The 19,437-nt window shown below is 39.0% G+C and overlaps 1 protein-coding gene across 3 annotated transcripts in view; it reads left to right on the top strand.

Annotated features, from left to right (window-relative positions):
• LOC132976022 (MAM domain-containing glycosylphosphatidylinositol anchor protein 1) overlaps window positions 1-19,437 on the top strand; it is a 176,934-nt gene that overhangs the window by 66,549 nt on the left and 90,948 nt on the right. For all 3 annotated transcript variants that reach the window (XM_061040983.1, XM_061040974.1, XM_061040969.1), the window contains exon 4: window positions 2,269-2,443. In XM_061040983.1, the coding sequence (XP_060896966.1) occupies window positions 2,269-2,443 (175 nt within the window). The remainder of the gene's footprint in view (window positions 1-2,268; window positions 2,444-19,437) is intronic.

Raw genomic sequence — 19,437 nt, 5'->3', positions numbered from 1 at the left:
ACACACACACACATAATGGCATCATACAATGGTTATGTCCAACAATACTGTGTACATATCCACGAATACAAGCAGAGGACTGGATATGAAGGCAGAAAATGACTACACATTATTCTATTCACATAAATTTGCACACATGCATACCCGCACACACAGTATCAGTGACTTTAAGCCATTATCCTGTCTGACCTCCTCGACAGGATATGGTTGATAGTCTTGTCGATGTTGATAACAGACACACGGGTTAATAGGGATTAATGGACTGACACACACTGTTGCACAAACACATACACAAGAGAGCATGAATAACACTCCAGAGCTGATGCGTTTACAGGCTTTCATGTATCTCTGAAGTGTGTGTGTGTATGTTTGTGTGTCTGATTAACCAAGTGAAAATATCATGTTGCCGTTGACCCGGCAGCATTCCCACAGTTTGATGGGATAATTGAAGCGTGAAAAAGCCATATAGAGTTTGTCAAGTCTTAATGGTCTGAGTTTAGTATCATGGCCACCATGAGTACTAGGCTTAGTGTCACCAATTTCAACTATTTGGAGCAGACACAGATTTTATCACAAAATATGTAACTTCATTTATAGTGTTGACAATTTGATGACCTTCCCAGTTAATAATTTTCTTTTGACCTGAAATATGACCAATAAAAAAAGAAAGACCAGGAGTCCAATCCTTCTTTTGGGAAATAATATTTAGCAAGTAGTTGTCCTGCCCTTGTCAAACTTGTCTCTTATGAACCTTTAATCATTAATGTTGTGGTTTTGGAATTGTTCAAAATACAAAACTTGAATCAATCAAGATTAATCAATTATGGAACAAAAACTTACCACTAACAGAAACCCCAAATTATAGTCATCAGAAGCAGCTAATAAACTCTGATTATAAAGAAACTAAATACAAATCCAATGCACTGTATTAACCAAATCCTGCTGTCATTTATCCAGTGTGGACCTTCAAGTTTAACAGCTCCCCTTTGTGTAGTGATGTAAAAATATACTCCAGGTTGTGTCAGTACACAGTGAGATCACTGGTGTGGTTACAGTGGAATGATGATGAGTCAATATATTTTTGCTTGGTTTGGACAGAATGTTACTATTTCATGTTGACAAAGTTATCAAGCCACAGAAAACTGAGGTTTAAAGTCCAAATTGGGCTTAAATGTTCCAAGAAAAGTTTAAACTGCAACAAAAAATCAAGTTCAATTCCAGTTATATGGACCTTGGATTGATCAACATAACATGGCTTTATGGATACCAAAGGGGAATGAGGCTCCAGCTGATTGTCAAACCTCAGATACAAGAGTAACAATGGTTTGACAATCAGCTGGAGCCTCATTCCCCTTTGGTATCCATAAAGCCATGTTATGTTGATCAATCCAAGGTCCATATAACTGGAATTGAACTTGATTTTTTGTTGCAGTTCTATACCCTCGCAGGGCTTCTTGGGGGTGGGGGGCATGGGAGTTTGCACATCAAGTCTACATGTGTATTGTGGACCTGGAGAAGGCTTATGATTGTGTCCCATGGGGGTTATGTGCGGAGTATTGAAGGAATATAGTAGGGCTGTTGCAGCGTGCCATCAGATCCATATATAACCAAAGTGAGAGATTTTCATGGAGAGGATCTCAAGTCGCAGCCAGGGGAGGAGGCTTTCCGGATTGGGGACTTAAGAATTTCATCTCTGCTCTTTGCAGATGATCTTGTTTTATTGGGGCGGTTTGCAGCCGAGTGTGAAGCAGTCAGGAGGTGGGTCAGCATCTCCAAGTCCGAGGCCATGGTTCTCTACCAGAAGTGAAGGAGTTCAAGTATCTCTGGGTTTTGTTCACGATTGAGAGTAAAATGTGTTGTTGACCGTCATGGTCAAGACCCTATGGCTAACAAACCCAGTTGTTAACATAACAAAATAAGGGGAAAGTTTATGCATTTCCCGATTTAAAAAAATAAGCATGCAAAGGGGAGGACATCATACACAAATACTTAAACTTACTTAAAGATCACTCTGATTGGTTTTAAAACTAATAGTGTCCATGGATATTAAGATTTGCTCGGTTAAAGAGATGTTGGAGTTTGTGCTTATTTGGCTTTTGAAGTTTAAAAAAAAAATCAAATGTCAAAGTCTTTTTTCACACTTTCTCACTGTTGCCATATTAACTTTTTTTCATTAAACATTGACTGATTCTATCTTCTGGTACACCGTCTTTTCACCGATGGCACCTTTGTCTATTCAACCCTGTTTCCTGTCATTTCTCTCTCTAGATACGATGGACGAAGACGGCAGGCAGTGCATCAGACAAGTTCCAGGAAACATCCATCTACAACGAGACTCTGCGCATCGAGGGCATCCAGAGGGTGCAGGGGGGTCGCTACTACTGCAAGGCCGACAACGGGGTGGGGGTGGCTGCCATCAAGTCCATCCGCGTAGATGTGCAGTGTAAGTGGGCAGGGAGAAAGAGGAACAAACACTCCTTCCACTTTTTAGACCACAGCTCTATCACTTCAGCTATTCCCACCGCTAAAGCAGAGCTAGATGGGGAGCGATAGAAAGATTGGAGGGGGGAAAGATGAAAGACAGATTGGATGGATGATTAGATCTCTGGTGGGAATGGCTTCCAGGAGTATCTGAGGATTTGGTAAGGCTGAAAAGCATGGTACAAAGATTGGTTGGGGGATCAATCAAAGGCAAGTGTAGTATTAGAAAAAGTCTTGATTAGATACTCAGTTAAAACAACTATCTCAATTGTAAAGCTCCTTTCCCTTAATTGTACCTTTGGTTTATTTCCCTGCTGGTGTGTGTGTGCAGTCCACCAATGAGGGCAATATGAGAAAATACATTTTTAAAATCAGATACTCCTGGAAAAAAGTGAAGTCTGTGGATGTATCAAGAGTTTATAACAGTTAGTCCAGGTGGTACGGGCTCCCTGACCCACTGTTTCTCAACTGACCCTTTGCCTTTATGCTTTAAAAAAGGGGGGGAATTGAAAAAAACAACACCTGGTATTAGCTTCCTAGACCAAGTCATCCACAGTGTTTGTGGATTAAGCTGTTAAACTATGTCGCCTATTCCAGTGTGACATATCTTATGACAGTATGTTGATAAATAATAGTGATAATGAGATCACCTCGCCTCTTCAGACCTGCTATAGATCCCTTAAACTGTCCCTGAAGTCCAAGGCTCTATAAGATGTTTTTTTTGTTGAGAAGCAGTGTTGTGTTCTAGGGGCCCCGTGCTGCTGCTTGTTTCACTGCCCCACTGTCCCCGTGAGTCAGGGGCCAGGTCATGACGACAGGTTGACGCACATGCAATCCTATAGCCACCACATCAATAATATTATACAGTTTCATTTTCATTCCCAGCACCCTGAAATCCTTGTCCTTCTGTTACTTCTGTTTATTGTAGAGATAGCTTCTTCCTTCATCGATTCAATCATTTTAATGGCTGGTTTATAGACTTATAGAAAAAGGCAGATTTTCAAAGGGCCCTATAACACTAAACATCAATTACCTGCCTTTCCTTTTTTTATCCAGCTCTTCTCTTGCTCTTCTTTTGTCATAATAAAACACTATGCCACCCCTTTTTTTGGCACCAAATCTCCTATACCAATCTATGCAGCTGCAAACATACGCACATAAACAGGCACACACACACATGCATGCCCCATGCTTGTCACTGTAGGATTTGTCACTTTAACACCACCCTGCCTCTTAATGGGGCTCTCCCCTCTCTCTCTCTCTCCTCCTTCCTCTCTTCTGATACTGTTAGTTCTCCCCAGGCGCTAGCTCAGCCCCTGCTGGGAGGCTGGTAATTGCAGGGGAGCCTGGGTAGTAAACAGGTTGTTTTGTGTTTGTGTGTGTGTGTGTAGTTGTGACAGGAGCTCTGTGAAGCTAACCAGCTCTGACAGCCAATGCTTGTTCAATTCCCCATCCCCCATGCTGCGTTACACAGAGCGGTCAGCCACGCTTCCTACACAGGGCGGCTTTAGAGCTCCACTACGATGTAACAATTAGGCTAGGCGTCAACCGGGTAAAGAGAGAGAGAGAGGAAAGAGGGAGGGTGAGGGACATAAATGAAAGTGGAGAGTAAGTCAGGAAAGAGGGGTCAGGAGTGGGGAAGGAGGTAGATGGGAAACCATTGACTAAACAATTAGAAACAACCATGTTATGTTTGCTGGAAATGCAGTTTGAACATTTTCCATAGACTTACCAAAAAGTAATTTTATTTTAAGTGTATAAATGTAAGAACTACTTGGTGGGTTATCCTTTATTTAGTCAATCTTCTTAATATACATTTAGCTATAGTCACGACAGCCACTTTAAGTCCTGTTATTTTTTCCTGATTGTAATTTAAAAAAAAAAAAAAGAAAAAAAGATCCATGAATGACTCAAGGATTTGGTCTTGAGTTACTCAAGTGACAGATATTTTTCAAGCCAATACTTAGTTATTAATTTTGATTCAGATATATTCAGATATCCCTGGATTTGATTATTCTTGCTCTGCACTGAAAAGAGAGCAGGTTGTGGTAAAAACAAACTCTACACTAAGCCCTGTCAAAACCAGTAGGACAAAAATCACAAATGATTATCCAAAAACAGATGATTATGTTAAGAAGAAATGTGAAGGAGAAAATAGTAAGAAAAGCAAACACAATGATCTGTATCTTGCTTTATACACCTGAGGAGTCGCACTTCTTTCTGAAAAACCTAACAGCTAGTATGTGACAATATTGAAACAGAAAAGAATGGCCATTGATTGTAGCTAAGCAGATTATTATGTTATGTTAGTTGTTATTTCCATCTTAAAGGGAAGGAAAGCTAGAGCAACATGAAATATAGAATAAGGCAAAAAGACATGACGACAGCAAGGAGAGAGAGAGAGAGAGAGAGAGAGAGAGAGAGAGAGAGAGAGAGAGAGAGAGAGAGAGAGAGATGCACATAATAAGGTAGAGGCACTCACATTCTTTTCATTTCAGATGCATCCAACAGACCAGTTATTGGACTGTAGGGCAGAACACGATGTTACCCACACTGGGTACAAACAGGAGTGTTGCTCCCTCCATCATACATTTCATTTTCGATGTCTCAGCTTTTTGCACTCACAAAAAATCCACTTTTTATTCAAACTTAATTTTCCTCTCCTTCTTTCCTCATTCCTCTATATTTTATTCTGCCTGCTCATCTTCCTTGTTTTTTTCCTTCTTCCTTCCTCCTTGAACCACACACACACACACACACACCAGTGCAGAAAGTACAAAAAGCACATATATTTGTAATGATGTACTTGCACACTGATGCATATAGTAATATAGACCCACTTTCAAGTATAAAGGTAAAGTAAAATCAAAAGCATAGCATACAAAAGCACACTCATGCACCAAAGCAGATAGAGTCACATTCCAAAGTGTGATGTGTGTGAGCAAGAAGAATTACAGAGGAGAGGGAGTGAATGACAGATAGAAACTGAAAAGACAACAGAGTAAATTAATAACAAGTTTCAGGATTAGGGCAAACATGCATACTCGATATTCCCTTTTGAATAAAAGACACATGCAGGAAAAAAAAACATATATAAAACGTATATTATTGCTATAGCTGACAATCTGTGTCACGTTCTTTCAATCCTTCCTCTTTTTATTTTGTTACACCTCCTACCTCCTCCCTCTTTCTCTCGTTCTTGAAACTCTGAATAAGTTAATAATTCAACATTTATCCACACATTCAACAGAGGGCTATATGAATTAATCAGTTAGTTCAGAAATGTAAATGTTAGTCAGTATGTTTTCTTTTTTAATCATCCTGCACGGCCTTTATGTGCGATATTGTGAAGTCTACCTACTTAATGAACAAATACATGTTAGGATAATCCTTCCCTCTGTCGAGCTTCCCGCTTCAAATTCCCTAAAAGTACCGGTACATGCAGCTAACTTTCCATAAATCTGCAGCCACTAAAACTGTCTTCACTAAAGCTTACCACAAAGCAACACCTCATCACACATTTCGGTCACACATCTGCCCCATCTTCCATCATGATCATTCACCTGTATCAAGCAGCTGACCTATGACCTGGCACTCTGACCACTGAGGCAGTGGGGCAGTGAGCTGGCGGGGTTTAACTTTGAGTAGCCTCTACTGATGGGATGGACTTGGTTCAGAAACCCAACAAATGATACAAAAAAACTGGTTATAATAAAAAAAAGTTAACCCAGCTTAGTTCTGTACTGTGAATTCAGACCTCTTCATGACACATCCAGGTAAGTGGCAAAGTGTTTTTTTTTGGGGGGGGGGGGGGTTAATGATGATGCTGATGATGATGCTCATTCTGTTCTTGTTGACAGCAGTGTGTACCAGTGGGGGTGAAGATGATGATGATAGTCATGATGCTGATGAGTCTGCAGGGTTGTTATTTTCTATGGATTGAGTTGTTTGTCTTTTGTATGTGAAACAGTTTGACACAAAAGCAGCAAAACAAACGTATTACCTTACCCTGAAGTCTGACACTGTTGGCCCCACCGTAGACACAATTGAGATAACTTAACCTACCCACACTGCCACCAGCAGTTTGTTGTTTGTTTGTTTATTTTAATTCTTACAGTTGATAAAGATGGTTAAAGGTCAGTATAGGTATCATATGAAAAAGCTGTGGCTTCATCAAAGAGTGCAATGTTGCAGAATAAGCTATGAGCATTTCCTGTTTGTGGATAATGAAGAAAACCTAATGATGTTATATGATGATTATCAGAGTTAGGTTCTGGAGTTATGTGGAGTGTCCTATGTGATAGGATCAATGGACATTTGTCATGATAGACTCAGAAAATCGAGATCCAGAGAGATCCCGAAGTCAAACTGAATCTTCCCGGTCAGAGTTGACGGATTTGTTTGACTCCAAGAAGGACTGAAACTTTAGTAAAATTGAGATGAATGGATTTCCAAATGTGTAGCAAAGCATTCAAATGTTATGTTTGAACTAACCGAGATGAACACAAAGATGCTTTTTGCTCAAGTTTCCACAGTCCTTGCTGTGTGCAGTTTTCATCTTCTGATTAAGGTCGTTCAATGAACTTTAAAAGCCTAATGGTGGCCAGAAAAGGCAACCAGTAAGTAGAAAGTCTGTGTCAGTAGCTGTGTATAAGGATTTTCTGGACAGTTACTAAGGACAGATTGGAATACATACATCCTTGCAGGCCTGGTTAGTTAAAGATAAATGCTATGTGGTTCTGATTTTCAAGCCAGGCTGACTTTTCCAAGGAAACTGGCACCAGCCTCTTGTGCCGTTGTCAGTAACGACGGTATAAATCAATGGAGAATAAGAGCATGTAACTCCAAATGTACACAAGCCCTTTCACAGCATTGGCAGTTATCACCCTTTCTGTCACTGGCAATTGGAGTCGAGAGAAGGATGCATTATCCATTATTCCAACATTCTCCCTTCAGAAATAGTCCCAGTGCAGTAAACAAGTGCTCTACTGTAGAATTGGTGTTTTTGACGATGGCACACACATTTATATGACAACAATCAGCAGGCTAGGTGGCATTTAGTCTGTCTGTGTTGGACAGAGACTTCTGTCACCGTACATGCTGCTCTGTGCTTCAGGGTGACACCAGGCCTGGCTGGAGCAGTATGGGCACTGCTGCTCTTGGCTCTTAGTGGAAATATAGTATACACACACACACACGCAGTTTGACGGATTACGCAGGATGGTGACCGTGTCAGAGAAAGAGAGTAGCAGTTACAGGTAGTTTTAAAGAAGCTCTGACCTTTCAGTTGAATTGCGGCTGAAGCCACAGGGTGAATCATTGGGACACCAAAATACCGCCTGAGTCACAGAACGTGGCAAATTCTCAACTTTCTTCCCTTGGTTCACCATCACTTAAGAATCTTATATTTGACTTCCTCTTTGTGGCACCCCATGCTCCTATGCCCCTTTTATGCGTGTGTGCTACCAATTTTAACTGTCTGTGGCACTGTCAATATATTTTTCTTTTTGGGCATGACTCTTGCTTGGTCTTGCTTGTGTTTTCTGCATATTCCATCGTTGTTTCTGTGCATACAGTCTGTGTCTTCTTTCTTATGTTATTTTCATCCCCGCTGTAATTCTCTCCTTCCTGCTGTGCCAAAGAAGAATTGGTCATTTTTATTTGAGCTAGATAAGTCATTGAAGATATGTATTATGAGCAGGATTTTTTTTTATAGCGATCCATTTTTACTCTAAATTCACAGTTGTACTTTGATTGTTCTGCAGCACATAATTAAAATGCATGCATTAGAAATAAACTAGACTCTTTCAAACTTCTGTTGATCTGGAAACTCCAGTTTCCATGGATAATCTGCAATATATTCTGTTAAGCAGAGGGAGTTGAAATGAGACTCTTGGGGATCTTTGTTACATGAATTTACTTAAATCAGCCTCAACATACCACAGTTTCAGAAAATGCTTCTAAGGACCCCTGCTTGTGTGCCAGGGGCATTTTTTGAAAGCTTTCTTTAATAACAGTAATTCATGATGAACCAAAACTACAAAATAAAAGGGACCACTAAAGGTACAGTTTGTAAAAGCCCATCTTTCTCGAGGTTGATGTTTGCCATGGTAACAAGGACCAGATGTAGCCAAAAAAACATGAAAGAAGGCTGAACCTCTGGTTTTATTTGGCTCCTCCAGCACATTTCTTTCAAAATGTATATTTTTTAAATTAACTAATCATTATGTACTGTCTGTCTATTTTCATTGATCTATTATTGTCTTTCTGTTTTGTTTTTTGCAATAAAATAAAATAAAAATTAAAAAAGTGAGGCAATGGGCTAATAACAATCAATCAATCAATCAATCAATCAATCAATCAATCAATCAATCAATCATCAATCAATCATCAATCAATCAATCAATCAATCAATCAATCAATCAATCATCAATCTTTAATTGCATAGCGCCAATTCATAACAAGTGTTATCTAGAGACACTTTACAAGAAGCAGGTAAAAAGACCTCTCTCATTGCTGAATTACAAAGACCCAGCTTAATCCATCCAGCAACATTTTAGCAAATGTTACAGTGGTAAGAAAAAACTTCCTTATGACAGGCAGAAATCTCAGCATAACCAGGATGCTTTGATTGAAACAGCTACAACTGAATGCAACCAATATACGTTCCTCATATTTGACAAAATAAATTACTGCTCTTATAGAGAATAAAAGCTGCAAAGCATTCAAATCATTTATTACTTTCTACAGGAAAAACTGTACAGTATCTGCACTTCTCCTTACACTTCCTTTGACATGATTTGCTCATTTGCCCCTAAGCACTGAGGGGCTTTACTGATTGTCTGCTCTGTTCTGTAAAGACCAACCATTTTTCTTTCTGTTCAGTCGTGGTTGCCTCATTGATTCAGACATAGATTTTTTACGTTCTTAAAGGAAGAATATGCGACTTTTTGATCCAGCAGATGTCGCCCTTGAGTACCAGCATGAAACCAAAGCAACTCGCGCTGCATTGTTGTGTTAGCATGCTAATGCTAGCGATCTTTAGTTTGCTCGTATCTTCACACTGCATGTAAATTTACACAAAATGACTGTGATCTAGAAACGCTTACGTCACATTCAAACAAGCAGTGAGTACAGTATGTTATTCTACTTTTCTCTAGTCCCTCAATTAAATAACTTTTATATGCAAGAGGATGAGCTGGCCGGCCATCCCGACGATGTAAACAAAGTGTAGCTACGGCTTGGAAAGCTCAGAAAGCATCACAGACAGTGGGACTCAGGTGTCACACTCATAGACAGTCATGACTCACAGAGTTATTTTCAGAGGATAGATTTGATTTCTGCTACATTTAAGTGTGAATAATCGCATATTCTTCCTTTAAGGAATGAGCTTCTTTTTGCAGCAGAAAATGCAGAAAACTTCAAGGAAATGTTTTTGTTGTAGTAACTATTCATGCAGTTGGCATTAATGAAATGACTAACATGGAACGTTAGCTGACGGAGGAATGCAAAACAGATTCATCTCAAAATATTACATTGTACTTAAACATTTCAAACCATGCACTAGATGTGGTCTTTGATGAGGTTGAGTGGGCTCAGGTTTTTGTTTGAATTGACATGCTTGACTGAAAAAATCATTAAAAAATACATTTACTTTTAAGGCAAAGGATGTTCCATTGTTAAGAAAAGCACAGTGCTTTTCTTCAGTTTTATTGGTAAGATAAAGTGCTGTGACATTTGCCTTAAGCGGTGTCCCGTGTTTTTTTTCCAGCTGCTCTGCTTTGCCACACCATGTTCTTTTATGCCACTCCTAACTGCTGCCTGTGTTTGCGTGTCTGTGAACGGATGCGTGCATGCAGATTGCACATGGACGCAGTCCTCAGAATTGTAAAAAAGAGAAATATGTCTAGGAAGTGCAACTTTACATTAATTGCTGTGTGTCATTAGGTTGCAAGACTTCTTGTCTGCTTGTGTAGTATAGTGATAGTAAAATGAAAAAATAAAATCATCTCATTTCAGAAAAAAACAATACCCGTCCAGGGAATACAGTACTACCATACTGTTCTGTAGTTTTAATTGTAAAATTGCTGCTTGAGTGATCTGAAGTATTGTTCCACATCAGAGGCATTATGAAACACTATGCCTTTAATGAGAGGGGAACAAATCCTTTGCTGCATAGACCTTCACCTGAAAAGTTTGTAAAATACATCTTCTATCTATGAATTATAAAAATGTATTGCTTTTGACAAGTAAGCTTAAAATAGAGAGCGTGATATCACTTTCTGCATTTCTTTCCAACTTCCCATTGCCCTCAAGCCTCCATACCCTGGAAATCCAACGTGAAATAGAAGAGGAGAGGACTGCTACATTAAAATCAAATTCGGTAAAAACAAACTCTCCCTAAAAGCTAAGATCCTTTTTTGTCACAATTCGTATTTGTCATTGATGGGAAACTATTAAAATTGCAATCACATTCTGAAGACTAACCCAGGAAGCAAGGTCTTACTTATAATGTGGAATGATTCATCATGACATCTGATGGAAGGCTTTATAAATGTCTTTCATGAAAAATGATGGGTCATGTTTTGGCACATTGACTTCCCCCAGACCAACTGAAAAGAAGAAGGAGATAAAAACAGAAAAAATGATCTCAAACAGAGAATGAAAGGAAGGTGCTCTCAAGGTGGGGGGGTCAGTTGCCATGTATCTTTAGGTAGCCTGATCCTACATAAACACAATCTCATTGTTTTAAGACAGAGATCTTGAAAAGTTGCAGGAAAAGGTTTTTGCACTGACACCCTCTTGTCAATCTACTTCTTCCACTTCAGAACTAAAGCAGCTCACCATGTCCATCAGTTTACCAGTCAATAGATGCAGTATACTGAAACAACAGGTGGTAAATTAGCCATCTGGAATGCATAGCATCAACACACTTAAGAAGGTTAAATGCACATATCGACACATAAATGGCACAGTTACATTTGCATTTAAACTGCCAAATAGATACATTTGCATACATACATAGCATTAGATAGAGAACACAGAGGTAGGTAAACTCTGGGGTCGAGGCTTGTTAGGGCTCACAGAGACAGTCGGTGGTTATGGTAGGTGTGGTGTGAACAGCAGTGACAGTACTGCTTGGGGCCTGTCGGAGGCTTTGTGCCCAAATCAGTGTAGAATCGGACGCGACTAGTCTGGGAGAGAGATCACTCTGATTGGCTCTCAGCTGGCGTCATAGGGACAAGAAGAGAAATGTAAGTGACGAAGCAAAACAAACGACAAGTCTAGATGGCACGCACAGAAGTCTCGTCTCATGTAATGCCAGTCCCACCTCCATAACTACAGACACTTTCTCAAGTTGAACTAATTAGATCACTCAGGCACTGCAATCCTGAAAAGTTCTGGATATTGTCCAGGTAGAGTTTGTACTAAACTGTTCACACTTAAGGCACCCCCTGTCTTTCCAGCTCCTGTATACAATCTGTGCAAATCATTTTTTTTTAATTGTGTGAATTAATGTGTGAACATAGCAGGAAATAGTCTGAAACATTCACTGTGAGTGAGTGGGCAGAGTGATAATGTTGTTTACCTCTTAATGCGTTTTTCTCTTCTGATTACTCTTTACTGCTCACATCTGTTGTTGTCTGTCTATCATGTTCTACTTTTGCATTTGTATTACAGAGATGTCCAAGTACATATGTAGTTCTCTTAACCCAGAAACACTCACCATTAGGGAAGAGTCCTTCTCTTCCTTCACCTATATACTCCACCCAGGCTAAGGACCATGCTTGAAATCTAAAAACCGACTGAAATGAGTACTTGTGCCTCTAAGTGTGACCTTTAAAAACAAACAAGACCATCAGGAAGAAGAGTGATTACTTCTATATCATTACTCCTTATGCCTAAAGATGCTGCTGGGGGTGAGGGTGTCAAATCAAATGATTAGCATCACGCTGGAGAAACACAGTTTCTTTTTTTACATTTTTCTTGGCAAAGATTTCAATGAATGCAACATATGACTGTTACAGAAAAGAAGGATGACATTTGTTGTTAGGAAACCTTACTTTCCCATGACAGCATACGAACAGCTAAGAGATAATGCATAATACTTTGTAGAAAAGGACACTCAAATTGACAAAAACTAAAAGCTTTATGTCAGCCATGATATTTTCGTAACATAACAAATAAAAATGTTAAATTGGCTCAGTGGTTAGTGCTGTGACTTCTTAGTAAAGCAAGTTGTGCCAATTGTCACAGGCATAACAATTCACTGAATTGGACACATGTCTGTCCATTTTCTTTTCTGTTTTTTTTTTCTCATTTTGTATGCGTGAAAAAGGGTTTTGCATTATACAGAACTTAAGTAATTTAGCAATTTGATGAATGGATTCCATGGATGGAATACTCAAAGAAAAAAGGTGACGTAGCAGAAACAGGAGAAGAGTTTGTATAAAATGACCTGGCTTTCCAAATTACAAAATTGGCAAAATTAAGAGAGGTTTTCTTGGACACCTGGATCCACATTTTTCAGTTGTCAGTATAGCTGAAAATCTGGGACAGTCCGTACCTAACCCTACAAGCTTTAAAGTAAAAATGTTTCACATTAGTGGCTATATGGCACCGTGGTACAGTATCTCAGTGGGTTCTATATAGTGTTAAGTCTGTCAGGGTTATGGCTAGAGCTCTGATTGCAGCAAGGCACTTCATACCATCTGGCAAACCATGTATACTGTTATACTGGAAATGATTCTATTTTGATTTAAAGGAGAACTTACAGCACGTAAACATCTTCTATACTGAATAATATATGCATGATTTAAACCAGGGCTGTTGATGTCAAGCTGAGTTAAACTGTATTAGTATAAAGAAATGGAAATAAATTCTCAACACTCACACCTCTGAACTTACAAACCCAGCAGTGGTCTGAGAACTGTGGTGAGATTTGATTGAAAGTAAGTGGTCTCTTAGGTTTTGTGTCAGTAAAGTTAAATAAACCGTACAAAAAGTAAGGAAATTTGTGTTTGTAGATTATTTCTTTGTTGTAACAATGCTCCTTGGCAATAAATCTCCGGAAAGCGTGTTTATTTCTATTATAAATGTTGCCACATTTGTAAGGAATATACATTCGTGGGATGAGCAGCAGAGCTGAGTATGTAGGTTGCGCAGATGAAAAACTTGCCAAGTCTTCTCAGCCAATGCCAAACAACTTATTCTGCTGTTGACTCTTGTTTGGTGTTCAAGTCTGAAGAAACAAGACATATACCTTTCCACACATACAGAAATCTCCTGAAAAACTGTGGAGATTACCCGGAGGGGCTGTACGCTATATGTGAACGCAAACAGCCAAATTTTTCCCTCGGACTCTACCCGGAGTTTCTCCAGCCAGACCCCTAGTATTTTTTTCCACATCAAGTCCAAGTGGGCTGATATGAGAACGCCACAGGATATTCTCCAGATAATTTACCTCGAGGCAATAGAGGGAGTGACGTATACTGTGACTGCTGCACTGTGTAAAGAGTGTCTGCACGTGACCACTACGATCTCCGTGCACGTAATTAAAAGGCTTCATCACATTTTCTGTTCGCCAGTATGTTGTTCTCCGCTCTTTTGTTGATGTTGTCATTCCATTGGACTACACATAGCATTGATATAAATATATTGTTATTATAGCATCGTGTAGAGGACTCTGTTACTTCGCCTGTACTTTTGCGTTATTTTTTTACGTCACGCCCTACCTCAGGAAATCCCCCTCCCGTCTGACAGGGATAGTCTCCTGCTGTGAGGAGCATGTGTGAACAGCCAGGTCGGGATAATCTCCGGAGCAGTCCTCCCGTAATTATCTAGATATTATCTGGAGTGAAAACGGGAGCCTCAGTAGCGTGTGAAAGAACCATACACAGCCACAACAGCCTGGTTGTGGGATGGCATTCCATTCTTCAACCAGCATTTGTAGCATGTAGCAATGTGGTTGTGTTGGTCCCTCTGGTATGAACAGTAGGCCCAAGCAGATTCCGCAAGTGTTCAATGGGGTTGAGGTCAGGACTGCAGGCAGGTCATTCCATTCTCTCCACTCCCAAATTCTGGAGTTAGTCTCTGATAAACTCTGCTCTGTGGTGGTGAGCGTTGTCATCTTGGAGGATAGAGTTCAGTCCCAGACTATGGGATTGTCACTGGTTGCAGAATCTCGTCTCGATATCTGTCTGCATTGCGATTGCCTCCAATGAAGACAAGCCTCGGAGTTGACGCCCCACACTATTTCACTGCCTCCACCAAAAGCTGTTGCAGCACTCAGCATAGCGTTCTCCGCGTCTTCTCCACACGTTGACCCTACGATCCAACTGCCGTAAGCAGAATCTGGACTCATCACTGAACATTATGTTCCTCCACATGTTCAGGTTCCAGTGCACCTGTTGCCAACACCAGCGCAAATGGGCCTGACGGTGAAGGGCAGTCATGCCAGGCCTAATGGCAGCCATATGAGACCGGAGATTGGCTGCATGCAGTCTGTTCCAGATTTTCTGGGTAGAGAGCCATCGGCTATATCGTCCTGCAAACCTTGACTGCAAATCTGTAGAAGACTGCCTGATTGGCACCTGATTGTCAGCACCTGGGGTATCAGAAGCTCAAAACAAGAGTCAATAGCAACAGCAGAATAAGCTGTTTGGAATTGGCTGAGAAGATTTGGCAAGTTTTCATGGGCGCAACCCACATACTCAGCTCTGCTGCTTATCCCTCAAATGCATGTGGCACCGTTTAAAAGGAAAATAAACAGGCTTCCCAACGGTATAAGATTCATTGCCAAGAAGCATTGTTACGACAAATAAATAATCTACCAAACACAAATTTCCTAATTTTTTGTACAATGTTTATGTTTGTGTCCTCTTTTTTGTTTGAAAATGTGTGAAAAAATATGTTAATGTTGAGATAGTTAAGACAATCAAATCCAACCTCGTAAAAAAGAAGAAGCTTTTTCTGTGGAGCAATTGCTTGCAACATCCAAGGCTACCAATAAACAGCATCAAACTGTCAGTTTAACATTCAAGTTCCTGACTCAACATAGATTTAAAGCAGCATTTTAAATTTTATATGCCAACGCATTGCTACGTCAATGCTCCCTCCATTGGAAACAGTGTCTTGATGCTTCATTTAGCATTGTGGTCTTGATAATGTGCAAAAAGCTTTAGGCCTCTCTTAACAGAACAATGTTATGTTTTGGCCAGGAGGTCCAGTCACGGTGTGAATATACAACACAACAAATAAACAGCCAGGCTAAATCACGTCCCTTTTCATGCTGCGTGTCTTGAGGTACTGTTAATCATGCTTTGTGGCTATATTGTAGATAAAATGCCGTTAAAAATTGGCCTGAAGTAGAAAAAAAACATTTATTATATCAAAGTTAACTGACTTGTTAAACTTTTACAAAATCTAACAAAAATGAAACATTCATAACTGTTTTAAAACCTCTTTTGAAAACAGCTAATCTTACCGTTTTAACTAATTCTTTAGACTGTGTCTGTATAAAAGATTGTGTTTTGGTTGACGTCTATTTATTTCAACATACAATAGTGACACGTGAGAATCCGCATTGTGAATCCCTAGTATGTTATGGGTTGTCAGAGACAGAACCAGAAGAGGAAGATAATTTTTGTCTGTATTTTTCCTTGAATGAGTGGCTTTAATTATGTAATTGTTGTTAAACTTGGTAATTCTTGATCTTAACCACGCCCACTTTAAACCAAATACCAGTACATCTTACAGAAACTAAATAGTCAGTGTTTTTTGATTGGAATTGATTTCAAATACTTTCAGACTCTCACTTATTATTTCTGTAAATAAGACCTTTAAATACATGGTTACAAGGCTATTTTCTAAATGGCCTTCCAAAAGCTTAAACATACAAATGTGATTGTTCCAAACATATGATCTACATTCCCACAATGATGTACTGTATATAACCCTGCTGTACAGCAGCACCTCTATTGATAAATCATAAATGTTGCCTTTCTTGGTAAATCAATCTTAAAGGAAACACGTGTTATAGCAGTATATGCACTTTAAATGACCCCAGATAGCAATTAGTCAAATATAGTTGATGTAGCAACATCCAGAAGAGAGCTGTACAGTTCATATTCATATTCAATATGAACTGGCAGTCTGCTCAGTAATAGACAGGCCTATCGGTCATGTTCTTTGCTCTCTCCGTTCATCTAAAAGATTCTCATTACCACTATCTCACCTCCAGTCAAATATGTAAATGAAATAATTTGACTTACACAATGAGGAAGAAAAATAACTGCACCACGAGGAGTCTGCCACAGCACTTTGAGTTCTCATTTGATCTTTGTAAGGAGGAGAATGTGATTATTATTACCTCAGCTGCTCTCAGATATCATCCCAGCATTGTCAGCTCCACATCAGAACTAATATGATTTAATACTAAGGTGGATTTCAATACCCATCCCTATAAATTCATACATTCTATATAAATGGACTTGTCTTCATGAGAAGATACTGCCTGTGTGTATGTTTGTGAGCAAAAGAAGCAGTGTGTCCATCCGTATTTCAGAATAAAATGAATTTCACATGTTTAAGTAAGAGTATATGGTAACACTTTTCTGAGTGTATATGCTCAGCGGTGTGTATGCTAAGCAGCAACAAGGAGGACTATTGTCACAGAAAAATAATATATCCCTATTTCTATAAAATCTAATTTTGTTCCACTGTGTATCCTATTTCTGTAACTGAACTGGCAAAAGATGGTTTGTAGATACGAAGATGCAGGGAGGAATGAAAAGGTGCAGCAGCTATTGTCCTGTTCCTCATGAATACATATTTTTGATTAAGTTCAACTGGCTGATATTTTAAGTCCTTCCTTTCCTCTTTCTCTGGATGAACGAGAGAGAGTGACTTTATTCAGTGTAAAAGTCTCTGTCTGCTATGGAGAAATCTAATTATTAAAATCATTGTAGAATATGAAAATACACAGAGGCTTCACTCTGGCTTACTTTGAAAGAATTACTCCAAAAAAAGAAACACATTGTTTTGTGATTTACTTCAAACAAATCAGTTTTGCCCAAGTAACGTCATCATGATACAGATTTGTAAAAATTGAAAATTCAAGCTTTGTCAAGTCTGTCCTCAATATGAGAAGAAAACAAGTTTTAATACAACTGTTTGTTGAACCCATTCCAGATTGACCAATTCTGATGCATTTCAGGAAGTCAGGAAATGTAAACGCTGATTGGCTTTGCGACACAGTGCCAATCATATTGTTCAGTCAAGCTGAAATATTTGATGAACAGATTGTTTGCAGCACTTGCATGCAGATATCTGTTCATAGAGATATTTAACTAGTTAATATGGCTGATGGAAGCCCTGATGTAACCAACGCTCCGCATGCTTTGTTCTCCATGAAGACTTTTTTTTTTTCCTGCATACAGTCTGCTGATCTATGATTGATTAAAACGACTCAGACTTAAAACGTACTACTTTACAACATTTCCCATACTAAAATCTAGACCCCTGCTTTCGAATCATGAGATGGAGATACATTTCTTCCTAACTAACATGTTTATTAGCTAGCTACCATAGGAATATATGCCTTTTTCATTTCATCGTGTAACACTGTCATCATTGCAGGCAAGCATTTTGCATCATGCAGTGAACGAACGTATTCAATATGAAATGTCTGCAAAATGAAAGTAAAGTATCTCAGGAAAGTTTCAAATACGCTCACAGTTAAAGTATTTGGGAAAACGGCCAACAATTGCTGACACAATTGATTTTTTCACTGTCAAGTTTCTGATAAATAATAATTCAGTAGGCTTCACACCACAAATTGTATTCATATTAAAGTATTTTGCAAGTTAAAATTAATAATTGTTGTGTGTGTTTTACGTTCTCCACTTATTTACATTATTGAAATTTGCTAATAAAAATGTTCCAATTAAAAAAGCTGCATTATCTCGATCACATTTTACTGAGCTTTTTAATGCCAAATAATAATTCCACACTCTCAAATGATAAAGTACACAGCAGACTGCAGTAGATCCTGAATTAAGCACACTTTTGTAAAAATAGGGACTGTATCATGAATCGGTTTGAATGGAAAATCAGATTTGAATGGAATCGTGATATATTGAAAGATTTACACCCCTATGTCCATCCACACTTTCACTCTTTCAGTCTCTTATTTATAAGGAAGTTGTGAATTGATTGTGATTTTTCTGATGACCTACATTCAGGATTTAAAAAGCTTCCACCCTGAGTGTAACTTCAGAGGAAAATGAATGCCAAGTCAATTTGGTGAACTAGCTCTGAGCACTCTTCTAGTTCTGTTTCTGTAGTTGTAAAACATAACGGCAATGTAATTCAAGAGCAAAGACGATGCCCAGTGTGATAACTCTCCCAATTAGATTCTACCATTATGCAAATGCATAGAAGTAGGTGGAAGGTAGAGAAAACACATTCAAAAATCAACTACTGTACCTTGATATCTTGGCATGTTTATAGAGCACTTATGATTAAGAGAAAAACACCAAAACATTTCTTTGGTCCCTGAATGGACCAGCTGTCAAATGACAGCTGTGGAATGAACACACATTCTCCTTTTCACCAGATGTACCTCATTCCATCACTGTCCTGTTTGTTTAAAACACATTTATTTGTTTCTGTCAAAATGTTGTTACAAAGGTATTCCATACATTTTACAAAACAGAGAAACTCCACTCACTAGCAGAGAAAATGACAGGACTAAAGAGAGATATTAACACCACTGTGACTGTGATGTACCACATAGCTTTTGTTGATCGTGCCTACATTAATATGTATTACCACATCATCATCTTCGTCAGCCCGTGAAAGAGCTGATCGGTTTTATAGAAGCTGTTCAGTTAGAATGCAGCTTAGTTTTCCACCTGCATTGTTACATTACTGAATTAAGTTAAATAACATGAT

The sequence above is a fragment of the Labrus mixtus genome, chromosome 1 (genome assembly GCF_963584025.1).
Source record: "Labrus mixtus chromosome 1, fLabMix1.1, whole genome shotgun sequence".
In the NCBI taxonomy this organism is placed as follows: Eukaryota; Metazoa; Chordata; class Actinopteri; order Labriformes; family Labridae; genus Labrus; species Labrus mixtus.
This window is presented reverse-complemented; position numbering and strand designations above follow the sequence as displayed.